This window comes from Bombus affinis, chromosome 14, assembly GCF_024516045.1.
Source record: "Bombus affinis isolate iyBomAffi1 chromosome 14, iyBomAffi1.2, whole genome shotgun sequence".
Taxonomy (NCBI): domain Eukaryota; kingdom Metazoa; phylum Arthropoda; class Insecta; order Hymenoptera; family Apidae; genus Bombus; species Bombus affinis.
The window spans coordinates 3,705,333-3,719,545 of NC_066357.1; the positions used below are offsets into that span (position 1 = coordinate 3,705,333).

Here is a 14,213-nt window from a genome sequence, read left to right on the forward strand (position 1 = left end):
GAATACAGCAACGATAGTTCCACTTGAATTTCTCTGTTTACTTATCCTATCTTAATTATGTTTGAGATTATTTATCAAGTTAAGAAGCAGGTAAGAGAATTTCTTAACGCTTAGCGAACTTGACGCGTAAGATAATCAAAGAGAAAATCCGATAGAAACATACACTAAAAATTTGTTAAAATGATAAAATAATAGAATATGAGGATTTTGGAGAGTAAAATATATTTTAATGAATTCTTCTCTTTTATATATTGTTGCGAATATTAGATTATATTCGTGCAAACTATGAACGTTTTTAATCATTCAAGAAATTCCTAATACGTAAATTAACGAGTTACGAATTACAGATTACAGATTTTCTTTTTATAATCTCACAATTTTACTTCAAATAAAAGAATCAGTTAACTTGTAATTTTCAAAATTACTTATAACACTTTATCCATTATATCCATTTGTGTATAAGACCTGCAGCTGTTGATTAGTACTGCTAACTCGTAACTCGGAATTTGTGTATCAGAGTTATAGCTGTTGATTAGTGTTCGTAACTCATGACTCATAAAACTAATAATATTGATTCCATCGGAAAAGAAGGATTTGACCAACTTAACGCAATCCATGACACAACTCGGTATCATTTCGCTATCCCCACAAAATAGCAAAACCAATCAATTTAAACTTCGACAAATAAATCACGTCAAGACAATTATCAACCTCGTTAACCCTCGACCGATCGCGAACGTTCGAAACGGAGTCAGAGTGCGACAAAACCTGATGGACGTTCCTTGGATATCACGATATGAACGACAGCTGAATCGACCAGGGAGGAGCGTGGTTGCACGCGTGCCACAAATGGGAAAGTCTTGTACGATCGTGACACATTTTTATCGCGCTACGTACACGCAGTGTCGGCGCGTTCACAAGAAAGTCGTAACATTTTGCAGAGCTACGATATGAAGATACGATAGTGGTGGAAGTAAAGTAGCACTCGTGGTGCGTGCAAATGCGTACACACGCCACCAACAACCCTGACACCAGAGGCAAGCACCAGATAATTATCTTACATTATTGCTTATAAGCATCTGCAGTTTGCTCGATTTCGTAATGATATATGAATGTTGTTAAATACCGGTTATGGTATTCGAAGATAATCTTTAAATATAAATTCAAATTGTTTATCTAATTTTTTTTCGATCCGAATCTCAATATTACGTTTCTTCCAAATGAAAAATATATTTCTTTCTGCATATAATTAGCCACTAGATCTTAGACAAATATTTTTATATTATTAACACAAAATTATCTGAAGGCAAGGAACCAAGGAGATGATACCTTTAAGAACTTCTTCGATATTTGTCTGTCAGAAACTATTACAGCGAAGCTAGGAGAATAGCGATAACGAAGTTCTATCAGATCTTCTGCCGTACATGCTACGCGTACTGAACTTCAATTCGCAATCGCTACGGATTAAATAAAAATCAATCTATGCCAAGTACCCTGAGGATGTAGATATTCAGTTATCAATGTTGAGACGTCAACAGCGATTTACGTTATATAGCGATAGTAGGACAATGAAATATGAGATATGCAGACATTTTACGTAGAAGAAACATCGCGAAACAATCCTAACATATTTTCTTTGTCAGCGGTATACTGGAAAGACTACTCTATACGAAATATACGAAACTCCATTACCTTCGTATCGTGTAATCCACTGCTAACAATAAAACTAGATTCAAGGATCGCAGCACTGTTCTTCATTCATAAAGGATTATTCTACCGATGGTATGTCAATATTTCATAATTTCAGTCCGCCTTTATGTCTCTCATTTTTCTCCTTTCATTTTTTCTTTTGACAATCTCGTTTCATCGTTCGAGTCCACGTTCTCGTCTCGACGAACGTCCGGTGAAACTGTTTGACGATCAAACATCCTCTCCTCCTTTCAGGGCCTCTTCGTCGCTTGCCCATTGCTTTGGCGACGTTGTCGGATTATGAAACGTCCTGTACACGCCACTTTCACTATCGCGGCCAAGTTTCATAACTGTTATTATCGAGGTCATACGTAGGTTGGAGAGAAGTCGACAGACAGGCAGAGAAAAGGGTCTCTGCCGTTGATTATCGTCATTGAATCTCTATAGACGCCGATTTCCTCCAGCCAGTCGATCGATTTTCTCTAGGAAACCAGCTAGCAGATCCAGCTTACTGGCTGCTGGAGTTTCTCCATCGTCGCGTTGCTAGAATGCTCTTATATCTTGTCTCTTTGACCGTTGTAAGCTCGGTACTGTGTAAAAAGTATCGTATTCTGTGCTTTGTATTTGTTAATACATTTTACTGCGAGGTATTCGCGTTAATTACCGGCGTTTTGTTAATACGATTCGTAAGTGTTACCGATAGATTTGTAAAGAGAATAGAAAGTTTCCTTCGTACACAATACGAGATGGTTTAAACAGATTTTTTCTGGGGCCGAACTAGAGTTCAGTTCAGATAGGAGAGATAGATATTCTATCGCGTTGACGATGGATTACGTTGTTCTAACCCGAAATCGAACAAATTCTTCTCGATGTCTAGAGTAACAGAAGAGTTAGGTTTGATTTGGCTCCTAGATTAGAACTCAGATTACTTTAGAATGAAAAATATTCCACCGCATGAATAAAGAATCGTTTCGTTGGAATTCGAAATCGAACGAATTTCTATCGGTTATCGAACGAAGATAAACATTAAGTTTAGAATATGTTAAATTCTTAAATCAAAGTCTGTTAGATAGAGAAGTTTCCTCCATCTAGAGCAGTTCTGACATAAATATCCTCGCGAAATACCTGGTCGCGTGGATAAAGGGTTATTTCGTTCCAATAAAAATACGAGGAATTCTTTTTCGATTTTTGGAACAGCAAAAGGGCTACCGAGTCTTATTATCGCAATGACGGATCTCCGGGGAAAGTTAATCGCATGGATGCCATTTAATTTGGTGGCTACGCTGAAAAGTACCGTCGTCGAGTTCCTGTCCGTCGAAACAATATTCTCGTTGACTCGTTTCAAGCCAAGAGGAAAGCCTGTATTCCCCTTGCGACCCTGCAGGGAAACGCGGCCCGTTTCGAATTAACGTTCCTCACCCGCGGAAGAGAAGTCGTTCTTGTTTCACGAAACGCAAACTGAACGCAAAACGGAAAGGAACGGAAAGGCGAGAGGCAATGTGTGCGCCACGCACAAAACGACAATTTCGTGGAACGATGAAAGAGAACGGGTTGTACAAAGAGGAGGACACACGGAGAGGACGGGCCAACGGAAAGTGCACGAACAGGAGAGCACGCGCAACGCGAGGAAGAGGGGATCGGGGTGAAAACAGAACCACCGAATACGAGTACGCACGCTTTTTCGAGGGTGGCTCCCTGAAAGCTGGCTATATACTCGGTGTCTCGTTACTTTCTCCACAAATTCGTCTCCATGGAAATGTACGTTACGAGAAAAGAAAAAAGTGAAACAGAAGTTTCGAGCGCAACTCGGTCTGTCTTGATATATATGTTTTATTACGAACGATAAATTTCATTTTCCCGCGCTAGATTTTTGAATATCTTTATTATATTTCCTGATCGTATGGATAAAAATAATCCTGAAATAATTCGAATCATTAAGAATTATCCTAATATAGATCCAAAGTTTCATATATAATCAATATCGATATTAATCGATGTCTAAAAATACAAACTTTATGCCTAGAAAACTTGCCAAATCTAACTTAACGCCTTAGTCTCTCCAATTGAAACTTTAGCTAAAACTCTAATCCAACCCCAATTTAAATCTTAATAATAGAATAATAAAACGATACTAACATATATCTTATCATCTAGAAAAAGAATTGGAATTTTTAAAGTTACCCTGTGTACCAAAGAAAAGTTGTTTGAATCTATTTCTCTTTATAATGAGTTCTCTGCGACCACCTCGTGAAACCTGATGCATCCCCTCTACTAATATATACAATATTTGTATCAGAGCCTTGTGTCTCGTTATATACGACGAATAACTGCATGGGAACATTCTAATCGGACACCCTGTATGATACGTGAGCGTGTGCATGTATGCAGAACGTGCACAGAGGGAGAAATCCGCAGGAATCGCTGGGTAAAGACGACGGGTCTGGCAAAGTTGCGCGTTCACCCTCGAGCACCCAGTCATCTCCCGTCTCGGGGATATTTAATATGCCGTGGCGGGGTTACAGTTTCCATCGAACAACCGGGAACCGGATAAATGCGCGAAGCCAACGCCGGTAAACTTTTCTGCAGACCGAAGCGTCGCTCTATCGATTCAACCGGTTTTATCAGCAACCTGAATACAAGATCGACCGACCGCCTGCTTGATTACCGGAAGAGGTACGAGCAACGTGGACATGGCAGCTTGTTTTTTGTCAAACGTTCCGTTGTATAACGATATTCTACAATCGTGGAAGAATTTGCCAGGTGAAACGACCATTGGTTGAAAAGGCCTAGTTTGGGATTCTACGAGAATCGAACGGATTGGAGAAGACTAATTTGAAGAAGATGGAACATAGAAATGCTAAGCGAAGGTTTGAGGTGGTTAAAACGTGTTTAGGGATTTCGCCCGCTTCTTTTGGATTATTAGTTTAGGAGCGGACAGTTTAAGGGTGGACAGCTTGAAGGGTTCATTTCTTGTTGGATCAATACCGAAGAATTACATTTGAAGTTGCTTGATTTATTTGTGGAGAATTTTACTCGCTTCTTTTGAATTTGCTCATCTCATCGACTACATTATATTAGAATACTTGTTTTTTTTAAATATAATCAAATAACGACAAAATCAGAAAATCAATAGAAATGGAATAATAATGTTCAATTACTAATTCGATGATACACGTGAAATTGGAATTACGTACTCTGTGAAAGTATGAAAATTAAATATAAACCGCACAATTGAATGGAACGTACCAAGAGGGTAGCAGGAAACATTTATTTTCCTGTCTTTTTATCTCATTTTAGCCATTTTGCTTCTGACCACCGTTTTTATTATTACATTGCATTTGTTTTGCGATTTCATTTACAACTGCGCCGCATTATCCACCGCACAAGATCTTTTAACTCGTTACACAAGTAACTAAACAAAACGGGAAGGCAAGCAACTTTTATAGAAATAAAAAAAGGCAAGTTTTCGCGGTTGTTTCCTATCTCGTTAAATGCTGCTTTTACATGGAAAACGCTGGAGCTTTTAGCAAACGTCGGGAACGGTTTTTAACGCTGTACATTATGCAGGATAATTCATCAAAAGTAGAACACTTAATCATTATTTTTAGCCATTATGAAATAATACTTGAACCAGAAACTAAAGAATTTCATAATTCTGACAATTTTAACTAGATTTACTAGATTACAAAATAATTAAGTAATGAAAATTCTCGCGACAAAAGCTAAAGTTTAACGCTATATATCCTCTATCATACTTATTAGATTATTAAATAAAGTTCATTTCTGCCGTTTATCTATTCTGTCTTTCTCTAATTATATCTATAAAAATTGTATACACCTTTCATCATACGAAAACTAAATTGAAAATTGTGAAGATGTGCTAAGTCTGGTCAAACGAGAAAAGAGGTGATATTGTAACAATGGAACATTATTAAACGTAGTCATGTGCTCGCGAGCACACATAATGACGAGGACGCATGTGGAAGGAATCATATGTAGTCGAGATAAAAGAGTTCCATGAGTCATACACGTAGAATCTTGACTTGATGATCGTAAGTGATCCTTGACGCTTAACGGCTCCACGACCTCGATTTTGGTTAAAACAAGCGGAAATTGGTTAAGCGTCCGCGCGCACCTCTTTTGTGCCATTGTGTGCGTCAGCGAATCATCGACAATAGTGTTCGCAATTCGAAATTACCATATTGCCAATGCACTCTCTCGGGTTAATTCGCGTTCATGTGAAATCTCGTTTGATAACGTCATGAAAAAATTGGTAACTGTTTTATCGACTGGACCGAAAACACTATCATTGAAAACGAAGATTTTGAATCTCGTGAATTGTAAATTACGGACGAATAAAGTTGAAATAAAAAACGCGAGAAATAAACGTTGAAGCGTTTACGGCTTTAAATACGTCATGTTCATACACTGTGTTTATACGTTGTGTCATTCACCGTGACAAATGTCGTTTAACGTCCATCGTACGCGAAATAAGTTAGTACGAAAGTAAAAGTTAATGGCCGTCGAAGAAATGGACAGACCACTCGGAGAAATTGGTTTGTCTTGAGAAAAGTGAAATTCACATGAGCGTCGCTACGTGTTATTAGTAACGAAAAACGGATAAAGTCCAGGAGAAACTTAAAATACGTGATATTAGGTATATTATATTTCTCATTCTAAATTTAATTCTGATCTCATATTTAATGTAACGCAATTATGGTAAATGATTAAATTAAATACTAGATAATTGCAGTTGTATTGAGTCACGCATTAATAATCTATGACAATCGTTTGAATTTACAATTTTCGAAAATAACATAAGTTATAATTGCTCGATAAACAATGTGAGAATACAATAATATTTCCTAAAAACGTTATTGGACATTCAAAAAACATTACATAATTTCAATAATTGGAATCCCACCATTATTTGACAACGACGGATAGTCCTTACTCTCTGTTAACCTCACAATATTTTAGATGATATTTTAATTTGATTTCTATAGTATATTAGAGAAAATAAAAGCATATGATTTTCATTTGCAATTAAACATTATGCAACAGATTTTTATTTTGTTTCAAATTCATAAATAATTTTTTAAGCGTCATTTTGTACTTACGTTATAACATTTTGATATCTCTGAAAATCTTAAACAATACAATTTTCTCTTTTCTATGCCTCTGCTTCAAGTGTAAGATTTCACGAGATACCAACAACACTTTTACTCACTGAACAAATAAATTAATTTAAAATAATTCTAAAAACGATATTAAACACAGCTATAAAAGATCGTTTGAAATGACAGGAAGCTACAAACGATCCCTAGTGGTAGAAATCATAAAATTTAAAGCATCATCAAAGACCAACCCGTCGATAAAGATGGTTGCTGTACTTCATTCATCACATTAAACTAAGATAATTTTATTATGTCTTTTTAGTTTCAAAAACGTAATTTAAAGAAAGGAATTATTTTGCATTGAAAAAGTAAAATGATAAACTAGAAATATTTAAAAAAAATACATTTTAAACAGTATTTTTCTATTAAAATACTTCTTAAATGAGAACTAAGGCATAATACATACATTATTAAATGTATATATATATTAATGATGCACATATGAAATGTAAATATATGTACATTAATGAAAAATTACTTAAAAATTTGTTTAAGAACACGACCATATTTTAGTCTTTCGTGTTCTCTCTTCACATAACATACAATTCATAATACATTATATAATAAATTAATCAGTTGTCTTTTTGATTTAATAATCTGTATTTTGTATGACATTGATAATCATACGTATTATTTAAAACAACATTTTAAAAATTTTAATGTATTTAAATTTTAACGAAAATTTAAATATATTGTATAAAACTATAAATCATTTTTATCACTTTTTCTTTCAATGCTTTTGTAGTTTATACATTATGCTATAACATACATTTGGCTGTTAAATAATAATTATGTAATGCATGTAAATAACGCAATTAATTATTGCGATTAATATGCAATTAAAACTTATGTTGACAATTTACAAACTCAAATGCCAATATTTTAATTGAATAAAATCAATATATATTAGAGAAAACACACAGTATAATATCATATGGTATATCAATGTCAATCTTAAGATAAATTATCATAAAATTAAATTCATATTAAATAACTCACCGAAGCACTTGTACCAATATTATTACTTTAGTGCCACAGCAAATGTGTTTATAGGTTACCTACAACAATGAAAAATACCTATATAAGAATTAAAAGATTATAGTTTTTACTATATGCATTTTATTTAAAATGTATATTCTTGTATCATTAATCGAATAAGAAGGTAGTAAACACATTCAAATATAAATAAAAGAAAAAGAAAGAAAAATCAAATATTGTTTTATTTTTAACGTTATTCGTTTATTTCTTGTTTTAATTTCTTTTTAATTTTAAAATTCAAAGCAAGCAACACTAATAATATACATCATAAATAAAAATACAAATATGTGAGGCAATATAAACTTTGTTTCCTTTTGTAATATAGATATAACTAAGAACGTACTATAAAATATTTGACATGCGTTCAATATGGTGATAAAAAAAAAGACAAGAATTTGTTACACCTTTATGACAGAAGGATCAAACATTTTTTGCAGTTTGCTCCTTGCTAAGAATATAAGGTTATATTATGCAAAAGGTTGATTGACAATATGAAATTTCATCAGTTAAATTATCAAAACTATACGTAGAAAGTTTGATTCTAGTCGATAAGAGTGACTACTCGGTCATTGTATACTTGCCAAAGTCAAGGTCGTCCAACTTGCCATTGTAAGGTCAAGTCGTCATGTTTACAATGTCAAATCGGAACTGTAATTCACGCAACGTTGCACACACGCACATGCCCACACACTAACATTTTCAGCGAAATTATGACATTGTTTGTAGCTAAAAAAAGGTAAAGCATCCCAGCAGGACTGAATAACCTCGTTTAAAAGTTCTACGGCAAAAAGTTAGGTTAGATCAAAACCGAGTAATAACAAGCCGGTAACCGTATACTGCATTATACGATTATTGTACTTTCTATAGTGTTGTATTATTTTACATGATATTAACGATTTTTTTTAAATTTTATTCGTCACTAAACCACGAGAAATAACAGTTGCTAACAATGTAATTACCTATCAAATTGTGGACCACATACATGCGTTAATAACTCATTTAACCTTTCGCTATCGCGTAATTCCGCCTACTATCTAACCTAACGTATTTGACATCTTATAGCTGTTAGCTGTTACTGTATTTTACACACTACCCGGCTTATCGTGTCATAATCATACGTAAAAAATAATACACGAATTGCACGATACTACTACCACTGGCGCTTCGCGTCATTGAATAGTACCAACGTGGTACCAACACCGAATGCTACCAACATGATATTGCAAATATATCTTAACCCTTAACTATGTTTTAATTTGTATAAACCTATATGTATACATATCCTAATTAATTACTTATAACCTAATAGTTATATGACATAGAAACGTATATATATTAATATATTACGCATTAAATATAACAATTAGATTTAGATATCTGTAAAACCTTTTTTTAAAGGACATGACATAACAATTATGTGGTCCATTATATTTTTTATAGAATGTTTTATTGTTTTTTCTTCTTTTTTAGAAAAATATAAATTTTTTAATAAATTTGGTATATAAAAAGAATATCAAAAAGTATAAATGCTTATACTTTACCATATTTTATATGCTACAGGTAGTTAAAAATGTCATGTATCGTGTTCTTCTAGAAACTGCTTTAGAAGTCCAGAACTTAATGGAATGATAAGATGCTCAATACTATCAATGTTGCGCTTTATTTTAACTAACTTGTGATCTATAAACTCAGTTAATTGTGCTCTTAATGCTAAATCTGAGCTTACAAGAAATCCTTCACGAGCAGCTCGATAAAGATCTTTAAATGCCATTCCTATTAATAGAAATTTGTAAATAAATTATTATGTTTGAAACTATATTAATTCTATATGTAATACTTTTCTTATAAATTTGAAATTACCAGTAAAATTAACATTATTACTGTTGCTTAACTGATTCTTTACAAGCAATAGATAGATTGACTTAGCATTTGAAGTTAGAGAAAGGAAAACATTATGAAGAGATGATAAAGCAAGAGCACCACTTTGCTTAACCAAGAGTGAACTTTCATAAGATGTTTCTTCTTGATAAGATAGAAATGTTGTTGTATCCCACCAAAAAAACTTGAATTTGGAGTGTTTTGTATGGTCCCATACTATAAATGTACAATCATATAAGAATTACTAAAAATGTAATGAATTAAAAATATAATACGAAATTGATCATACATAGCGGGGCATTAATGTGATCAACTGATGCTAAAACACAAATATTTGGTATATTTGCAAGACAAGATAGTAAATCTTGAGCTTTATTTGAACGTAGCATCATACCATCTATATTATGTATTAACAAATACAATCTGTCTTTTGGATTTTGCCTTAAAGTTTTTTCAATAAGATCAATACATTCAGTTGTATTGCTAGGACAATTTAACTCCAATAAATCAATAATTATACCATCAAGTATCTAAAAAATATGGGCTATTTTTAATCATCATATTACATGAATATTTATATCTCAACTATATTTATATGACTTACATCTTTCATAGTTAAACTAGGAAAGAATCCATTTACTACTAGTGATGGATGATAAGATATACTTTTATAAAAATCATTGATTAAACATCTTTTTGAACCTAAGCCATAAAGCAATACAGTATAGCCTTGCCTAAAATACAATAAAGCAATACCTATTACTACATTTTTTAAAAGCTTATAGATTTCAATATTTTGTTCTTAACTTACTCCATAATAAAATACCACATAGGAAACAGCGTAGAGTAGTTATTAGTTATTGAATAAATATTCTTTTTATGTTGTAAAGACACATGACTTTGATTTGCTAACAATTTTTCCAATTTTTCTTTTGTTAAACGAGAATTACGTAGATGTTCTAACGTCCGATCAGATGTAACTACCTTTTCTGATTGTGTTGCAAAGTATTCATCAGTTTGCATATGCTTTAAAAATATGAGACATAACAATAATAATGTACTATATAATTCATATATCCATATTTTAGTGAAATTTATCATATTCTACTTACAAAATCTTTATGAATAATTGAAGGTTTATTTTTTCTAGTTACTCTTTTTGGTGTATTCAATAAATGTGATTGTGATATAAATTTTTGCTTTCGGTTCCTTGTTTTCGTCTGATCTTTTTCATCATTATTAGAAACTACATCCTCACTATCGGTTGTTTCTTCAGTATCTTCAAGTGGATGGTAATCACTAGACTCAGATATACTCTCACTTTCACTTGATGTTAATCCAGATTCATATTTTCTTTGAATAACAGGAACTGAATATTTAAAAATATAAATTAGTAGCCTTATATTATTGCTACAAAATATATAATAAATGAAGAATGTTATATTATTTTACAAGCTATACTTTTTGAAATTTTCTGGTCTTTCTTTGATGTTTTTGGTTGTTCTTTATTATAAACATTTATCTTTTCAAGAACAACTTTAGCTATGGGTAATGGAACATCATTAATAGGTGTACGACATAAATGTGCCTTCTTTGTCATAGCATCTTTTCTATTAGGTGTTTGGAATTTATATAATGCCTGTCCGCTTACATCATCATTTGAAAATAATTCTAAATAAATAATACATTTGTTAAATTTTGGAAAAAACGGAAAAATTAATACTAAATTCGTCATTGAAAATTTACCAACTGGCTTTTGTACATTCTCTTCTACATCTCTGAGTTCATCTTCTACTGTATTTACTGGATTATCATCCAAATTTTCATCTGAATGAGATGTCATATACCTTTTAGGTTTTCTTACTAGAATAAAAATAAGTTATTCAATAATAGATTGTAAATAAACATATCTACAAAAATTAAAATTACAGTGTATCGTCAGTAATCTATATACTACCTTTTAATCGTGAAGATCGTCGTAAATTTTCGGTAGACATTTCGTATATGATGTAATTATTTTAAGGCTAAATGTACCATAAAATTAACAACACTTGAGAAATATTGCAACTGACGTCTGATGTCTAAAAAGTAGGCGCTTTGAATCAAAATTAATCAATGATATTAGGAAACCTAGAGTAACCACGTTTTTGTTTATCTCAAAATATTGTCTATTACGCCACCGTATGGCAAATGCTTTAATTAAATAAACAATATTTTAATAGCAATACAATTTAGTTATTATTGTAGCAAATTTATTTATATATTGAATATATATATCGTTTGAAAGGAAAGATTTTCTTTTCTTCTCTAAAAAAAATATAACAAACAATTAATTTCTCTTTTTGAGCCAGCTACATTTAATTGTTGCGTGATTTTGTTATTCTCATACTTGTTTATCTCGGATAGAAAAGTATAAACATTTCCAAAGAACCGTACAACGAAAAGTAGACTCTTGTAGCGTGGTACCGCAACAAATACACCTCGTTTCTGACGAAACTGAATAGGTTCTTGTATATGTAGCGTGGAACCAAACAGGGCAGATCCCTAACTTTATAGGTTCTTGTATATGCTAATGTGGAACACCTTCAACACTTGACCGCTTGGTGCAGTATCTGTACTGTGGAACAACTAGAAAAATCATCATGATATAAGTATAAAGATCTAATAGTAGATTCCAATTCTAACCTATGAATTAGTCGGTTTTGTTTTCAAATTTAGTGTGATGTATATAGAACCTAGTATTGGAAGACGTATATATCAATAAAACGTGTACATTTGATTATTTTGAACATTATATATATTTATGTGACAATTTAATGTTTCATCTCATTTATATAGTGTATTAGTAATAGACTTTTTAAATATAGCGAAATATGTCAAAATTGTGCAAATTGTATTTTGTACATAAATGTTAATAACTTAATGAATTTCGTTTGAAGAATTTGAAAATTATAAGAATTTTATAAATCTAAGATATAATTTTATAGTTTTATCGAACATGACTGATTTAGATGCGGATGATTCTTTAACTAAGTTAAATACTCAATTAAATAAAAGCATGGTCCTAATGGATGCCACAGAAACTGAAATACCTCAGTCAAAGAGTAATAAATCTATAACGATCAATCCAAACATTCAACCTGCCAGTCCGCATGTTAATTCACCTATAGTTAAGAAAAGCATTTTGAAAAAAGCTGAGAAAAAAAATGTGATAGAAGTAGAGCAACATATAGAAAATAACAAAGAAACAAGAAATGAAATAACTGGCAACAGAGCATCAATGAATGCAACATCTACTACAAGACCACGTACTGTAAATAAAATTTAATTTATATATATTCTGTACCAAATATCTTTGCATAAAATTATTTTATCAATTTTATTTTAGATCAGTGATTTAGTACAACAAGAAGACTTAATTATGGAAACTACAGATACTACATTGAGTTTAGATGATTTATCTGATAGTGAAGACATATGGATCATGGATATTCCTGGAACAGTAAGTTAAATATATTTAAGTAAAAAAATAATATACTAATATCATAAATATCATGCAATTTGTAGATAGATCCAAACGAACTTAAAGGTCAGATGTTAATATTTGGAGAAAAATCTAAATTTAAAATTAAAGAGGAAAAATACTGTGCAGTGCATCATGAAGTTAAATGTAATATTACATGTGTACTTCATACTGGTAAAGTAAAATCACAATATAAAACTGGTAATATATTTTTTTATCTATTTCAAGATATAATCAGTGGCTTCTTCTAACATTTTGTATTTTTTTCATGTAGTCAATATGAAGCCAGCAGGTACAATTACTATCAGACGAAAACTTTCAAGTATTTCAAAAACTAAACCAATGCAAATAGAAAACTGCAGTGTACCATTCCCAAAAAATTTGAGAACTCGGCATCCATTATTTGGTGTCAATTACAAAGGTAATGTTGAAAAAGTGTAATAAAGTAATTGATTTAAAGGCAAAGGATGATAATAGGAAAAAACAATATTATATATAATACATTGCTTTAAGATTGTATACTACAATTGTGTACTACATTAACTATAAAAATTTATTTGCACCCTCATTTGTTTATAAGAAATTAAATCAACAGATAAAAATACAGAAAGATAATTTTAACTGGACAATGCAAACTGTAAAATTAGTTGCTTCATAATAAAACGCAATGTTTAATTTTAGATTATTATGGAAAATTGACAAAATGTTATTGTATCCCATATCAACGACAAATGTAATATGAATGAATGAGTTTTACATTTAATTAATTGAAATAAGTTTGAAAGAATAGAATTCGTTCGGTGAGAATGTACCTTATTTTATCCAATACTAGGAACATTTGTCTTCATGCGTTGGTGCCATTGTCATATCAGTCACTGATCATTTCCGAGTGCGCGGTAAATATAAAA

At 31.8% G+C, this 14,213-nt stretch overlaps 2 protein-coding genes across 9 annotated transcripts in view; one reads left to right on the plus strand and one right to left on the minus strand.

Annotated features, from left to right (window-relative positions):
* The window catches only part of LOC126924398 (origin recognition complex subunit 2), a 112,879-nt gene extending 100,582 nt beyond the window's left edge, over nt 1-12,297 (minus strand). For 4 of the 7 annotated variants that reach the window (XR_007713500.1, XR_007713501.1, XR_007713499.1 and 1 more), the window contains exons 1-11: nt 12,172-12,297; nt 11,740-12,089; nt 11,529-11,645; nt 11,244-11,453; nt 10,895-11,151; nt 10,594-10,808; nt 10,387-10,516; nt 10,072-10,312; nt 9,765-9,998; nt 9,446-9,677; nt 7,866-7,924 (exon numbers count right to left, since the gene is read on the minus strand). Coding sequence is in view for 1 of the 7 variants with exons in the window: in XM_050738833.1 (XP_050594790.1) it covers nt 9,478-9,677; nt 9,765-9,998; nt 10,072-10,312; nt 10,387-10,516; nt 10,594-10,808; nt 10,895-11,151; nt 11,244-11,453; nt 11,529-11,645; nt 11,740-11,779 (1,644 nt within the window). In the remaining 6 variants the exon portion in view is untranslated. Of the gene's footprint in view, nt 1-7,865; nt 7,925-8,510; nt 8,683-9,445; nt 9,678-9,764; nt 9,999-10,071; nt 10,313-10,386; nt 10,517-10,593; nt 10,809-10,894; nt 11,152-11,243; nt 11,454-11,528; nt 11,646-11,739; nt 12,090-12,171 lie in introns of those variants that run through there. The other 3 variants (XR_007713503.1, XM_050738833.1, XR_007713504.1) reach the window with 3 other exon arrangements.
* Nucleotides 12,298-12,363: 66 nt separating this feature from the next.
* Nucleotides 12,364-13,985, plus strand: LOC126924418 (uncharacterized). 2 transcript variants are annotated; one of them, XM_050738871.1, is made up of 4 exons: nt 12,364-13,095; nt 13,171-13,284; nt 13,350-13,506; nt 13,580-13,985. In XM_050738871.1, exons 1-4 carry the CDS (start codon nt 12,781-12,783, stop codon nt 13,744-13,746), a joined length of 753 nt encoding a protein of 250 aa, XP_050594828.1. In that variant the 5' UTR covers nt 12,364-12,780; the 3' UTR covers nt 13,747-13,985. The 2 variants fall into 2 exon arrangements, with proteins under 2 accessions (XP_050594828.1, XP_050594829.1); XM_050738872.1 differs by having other exon boundaries at nt 13,350-13,479.
* Nucleotides 13,986-14,213: the final 228 nt, after the last annotated feature.

What these genes read in the sequence shown, in the direction of transcription:
- LOC126924418 (XM_050738871.1), top strand. Translation starts at nt 12,781, where the DNA reads ATGACTGATTTAGATGCGGATGATTCTTTAACTAAGTTAAATACTCAA. An exon ending in CTACTACAAGACCACGTACT is followed by an intron (nt 13,096 to 13,170) that starts GTAAATAAAATT and finishes ATTTTATTTTAG; the next exon opens with ATCAGTGATTTAGTACAACA. An exon ending in TCATGGATATTCCTGGAACA is followed by an intron (nt 13,285 to 13,349) that starts GTAAGTTAAATA and finishes TGCAATTTGTAG; the next exon opens with ATAGATCCAAACGAACTTAA.